Below are 4,547 nucleotides of genomic sequence, written 5' to 3' on the forward strand. Positions count from 1 at the left end.
ACTTCCAAGGTGAAACCAGTCTCCTCCATTTCACCCCCATCTCACCTTGTCTCTAGACTGATATATGAGAGATCTCAGCAGGACCCACGTGGTCAATTACATAGTCAAAGTCAGAAGAGTCTGAGAGGCTTCCCTGGTGGCTCAGTGGTAGAGAATTTGCCAGCCAATGCAGATGACATGGGTTCGATCCCTGATCCGGGAGGATCCCACATGGCAAAGAGCAACTAAGTCAGTATCTCCCAACTACTGAGCCTGTGCTGCACGAGAGGCCACTGAAATAAAGCCCATTTATTTAGAGAGGAGCCCCCATTCACAACTAGAGAAAAGCCTGAGCAGTAATGAAGAGCCAACACAGCCAAAAAGAAATAAACTTTTTTTTTTTTTTTTAAGGGAGCAGCACTCCCTTAAAAAAAAGAAAAGAAGGTTTGGGGAAAAAAAAAATCACGTAACTATGTGGGAACTAATTCTAGAAGTGCTTGGCCAAGAAAGGAGTGGTGCAGTTCCAGATATGGTTCCTTCCAGAAGCAAGGTCTAGTGGGCTGACTAGGGAACCGGAAAAGTTCCCATTACTTCCTTTGGTGCTCAGCCAAAACCTGGAACCCACAGTGGCCCAAGCTAAGGTTAAGTGAACTTTACAGAAATCCCTAGAAATAACTTACAAGAGCTAAGAACTCTCAGTAGAGGGCCAGGCTTGTTGGAGGGTCTTAACTGTGTTACCTGCTCATCTACCTCATAGGCCGGGGAGCCTACAGAAGACTCCTCCTCTCCCAAGGTCCTGGGAAAAGCACCAGAGAGGCACCACAGTGGCTCTTTGAAGGCTGGATGGAATGCCGTGGGAGACACAGGGGTAGAACCAAGCTCCCGGGGCCGTGCAGACCGGGGACCTGAGGGCAGCAGGGAACATGTTGTGACATGGTCGTGTGAGGTTCCTCAACTGTTGGCCAAGCTAGTGCTCAGTGCAATGACCCAAACGAGCCAGCCCATGGGGGTCTGGAGACCGGTCTCTGCCCTCTGCACCTGGACGGCAGCTCTGGCGAACAAGAGCTTCACTGAGCTACTCAATTGCTTACAGCCCCTCACTGAATTTCTAACCACGAGTTCACTCAAGTCCTGGAGCACCCAAGCAGAAGGAAAGGCTGGCTGGGAGCCTTCTTCCCAGCTTCACCCGAGGAGGGCCAGTGGACTAAGAGTACCATCTTTGCGGGACTGTTGGAACCCAGATCCTCGTGAGCCACAGTCCATGAATGTGTCCTGTTAGGGGTTACTTTTATCCTACTCACTGGATAGACCAGGAAGGGGGCCTTCTGAGACTCTTGTCATTTGGTCCTGAAAATATGAGATGTGAGGCCTGTTGGAAGTTTTCTGCATTTCACTTTCTGCACTCGAGGCACACAGCACCCAAGAAGTTGGCATCAAGCTTCCTAGACTCAACCAGTAATGTTCTCTTCCCTGCAAGTGAGATACTTCTGTTGCCTTGAGTCCTGTGTGGCACGTCCTTGCTTCTGTGCACCACCAGCTCCCAGCCCTGGGTCAGACAGGAGCGTGGCGGCCCAGCCCAGGGCGGCTGCAGCGTTGTTCTATACTTGGACACAGACGGTCTCCCACCAGGTGGATGCTCCATACCTCCTCACCTTTCCTTCCCTCTAACTCCTATTGTCCAGGGCTGCTTGATGCTACCTGCCATCAAAGCACACCATTTGCTCGCTTCGCACACGAGCTACATGACACTAGGCCACAGCAGCACTCTAGGGTGGAGGGGCGTGCTTCCTGGCCTTCCAGGCTTCAGAGGAAGGAGCGGAATACCCAATGACACATACCCACCAGGCCTTGGGAGATGCTCCTTCAACTCCCACAGGGGGCTACACTCTCCCAACTCTCCTGACTGCAACGTGTGGACATTAATTTGGGAGCAACTGCCCGGGGCAGAGTGGGTCAACAGAGCCCAGGAGTGAGGCTCTAGGTCAAGCAGAAAATTGTGCCGCATGATGGACTCACCTGTTAACACTTAAAACCAAGGATACACATAAGCACAGCTTTGCGGCTATAAAGTGCTTTTGGCACTGTCTCAGCTGAGGCCCACAAATGTTAATGCACAACACTTCCGTTATCTTCCAATCCTAATCAGTCTCTCACATCTATGAGGATTCTTTGACAGGTAATTTAGAAGTGTGTTTTTAAACTTCCAAACATGTAACTTTAACAGTTTCCTCTGGAATTTTAAAACTGTTTTATGGCCCAATAACACACTTTGTACGATGCCCAAGCTTTGAAATATGACTTGCTTTGTGGACCAGGTGATGGTCAGTTTTCACCACTGTTCCGTGTGTGCTTGAGGTTTTCTTTTTAATTTCTTAAAAACAATTTGGCCACACCCTGCAGAATCCAGGATCTCAGTTTCCCAACCAGGGATTGAACCCATACCCCTGCGCTGGAACAGAGTCCATCACCAACTTGATGGACATGAGTGTGAGCAAGCTCCAGGAGTCGGTGATGGACAGGAAAGCCTGGTGTTATGCCGTAGTCCAAGGGGGAGCAAAGAGTTGGACGTGACTGAGTGACTGAACTAAAGCACTGGGCCACTAGAGAAATCCCAGTACACACAGTTTTCAGGTACACAGGTCTGTGTGTCCATTAGATCAAGCTTATAAACACTCTCATCTGAATCTTCTGGATCCATATGATTTTGTCTACTTGACCATCAGTCCCTAGAGCAGATGTTAAGCATCTCCCACTTGGTTTGTGAACTGACTTCTCCTTGCAGAGTGTCAGCTTCTGTTAGGCAGATCTGAAGCTGTTTCTGGGGCAAGGCTGTTTACCTTCCAGGTGATCTGAACCTGTTTCACTATTCAGTGACATCCTTTCTCTCTAGCAATACCTTTAAAACTCTAGTAACACATCGTCATCTAATGACAGTCACACCAGTTTCCTTTTGGTTACCATCTGTTTCTTAACTGGAATTTAGTCTAAAGAATGTTACGAAGTCTTCCTGAAACACAACCCACGTACCACACACTTCACCCGCGCATGTCAACGCTGCCTGCCTGTGGGCTTGCACTCACCTGTCCGTCACTGTGGACCCTCCATCCATCCACGTAGTTCTCCAGGTTTTACCCCTTCTCTCCCACTTCCCCCTAGACTGATACTATCCAGCCGGCTCCAATTTCTTTTCCCTCCTACTCCAATAACACTATCTTTTAGTAGTTAGAATTTTTAATAACCATCTTCACCTTAAATTCTACTCTCTACCCTCTTTCCACATCAACTTGTGTAACTCAATCACAGGCGCCTGAGGACGCCCTCCTGCTCCGTTACCAAGCCCATCACCTCCACTGTAGCTCTGCTGCAAGAGCTGCTTATTCCCTTACCAAGCGCGCCTGGGGCCAACACCGCAGTCACAAAGGCCATGCCCTTCCTGCTCCTGCGACAGTGAGAGGAAGGGGCGGCCAGCAAAGCCCCCCCAGGTGCCCGCTCCCTCCTCACAGCTCCCTGGGCCGCTACCCCACAACCTGCAGAGAGCCTCTGGTCTAATAAGAGGTGGGAGCTGGATCCGGGTCAGCCCCTTCCCCGGATCTGAAGGCTCTTCTGCACGGGGGTACTGAGCCCCGGACAAACCGGTGAGAGGTACGTGGCAGAGTCCACTTTCCGCCGGAGCCTGCATGACCCGAGATGGGGGCTGGGCAGCCGGGGCCTCAGGCCAGGCCGGCGCGCTCCAGGTCTTGGGGCAGGATGCGGCCCTTCTTGCGAGCCTTCTCCAGGCGGCGCTCGGCCTTGGCCGCCTTCTTCTTGCGCAGGTTCTGCCGCCGCTGGTCCTGCCTCTGCTGCATCTTGCCCACCACGTGCGCCGTGCGCTTCTCCCAGGCGCGTTGGCGCTGCGCGCGCCGCTTCTCCTTGCGCTTCAGGGCCTCCTGCAGCAGGCGCTCATCGTCGCGGATCCTCACGCCCTCGGCCTTGTACAGCAGGTTGGTCCAGCGCATCTTGGCCTCGAGCTCCTGGGCCTGCCCCGCGTCCCGGTCCCGCAGATCCTCCAGCCGGGCCTGCCGCGCCTGCAGGCGCTCCAGCAGCTGCCGGTAGTTCCTGCCCGTCAGCGGTGTCAGGTTCCCCTTCAGCTTCTGCCTCTTCTCCTTCCGGCGCTGGGCCTTGTTGGCCGGCTCCTCCTCGGTCACCTCCACCTCGCGGGAGAGGGCGACTCGAGCTTAGGGCCGCTGCCCGCCTGCCACGGGGCCCACTTCCGCCCACCCCGGGGGCCCACTTCCGCCCGCCCCACGGCAGCACAGGGCGGGCACTCAGCCCAGCGCTCACCTTGTTGAAGAGCAGCCCCGGCTGGGCCTGCGCCTCCTCCCTGGGCACCTGAAGGTCCGGCTCGGTGGCCTCTGCCCCCTCCAGGGCCTTGGCCGCCTTCTCCTTTGCTCTCAGCTCCCTCCGTTTCCTCTTTTTCCGGTCGCGCTCCTGCTTCCTCCGGCGTCTTTTCTCCAAAACAGCGGCGGACAGCTCCTTGGCGCTGCCCTGTGGGGTGATCCCGCGCTCACTCATAAGGTTCTCATAATGGG

At 54.2% G+C, this 4,547-nt stretch overlaps 1 protein-coding gene across 1 annotated transcript in view; it reads right to left on the minus strand.

The window, feature by feature from the left end:
• Nucleotides 1-387: 387 nt before the first annotated feature.
• The window catches only part of SURF6 (surfeit 6), a gene marked incomplete at its 5' end in the record, with an annotated part of 5,966 nt that continues 1,806 nt past the window's right edge, over nt 388-4,547 (minus strand). The window contains 2 exons of the mRNA XM_010847372.1: nt 388-4,169; nt 4,300-4,503. Of these exons, the coding sequence (XP_010845674.1) occupies nt 3,690-4,169; nt 4,300-4,503 (684 nt within the window). The remainder of the gene's footprint in view (nt 4,170-4,299; nt 4,504-4,547) is intronic.

This window comes from Bison bison, unplaced genomic scaffold, assembly GCF_000754665.1.
Source record: "Bison bison bison isolate TAMUID 2011002044 unplaced genomic scaffold, Bison_UMD1.0 scf7180017849575, whole genome shotgun sequence".
NCBI classification, from domain to species: domain Eukaryota; kingdom Metazoa; phylum Chordata; class Mammalia; order Artiodactyla; family Bovidae; genus Bison; species Bison bison.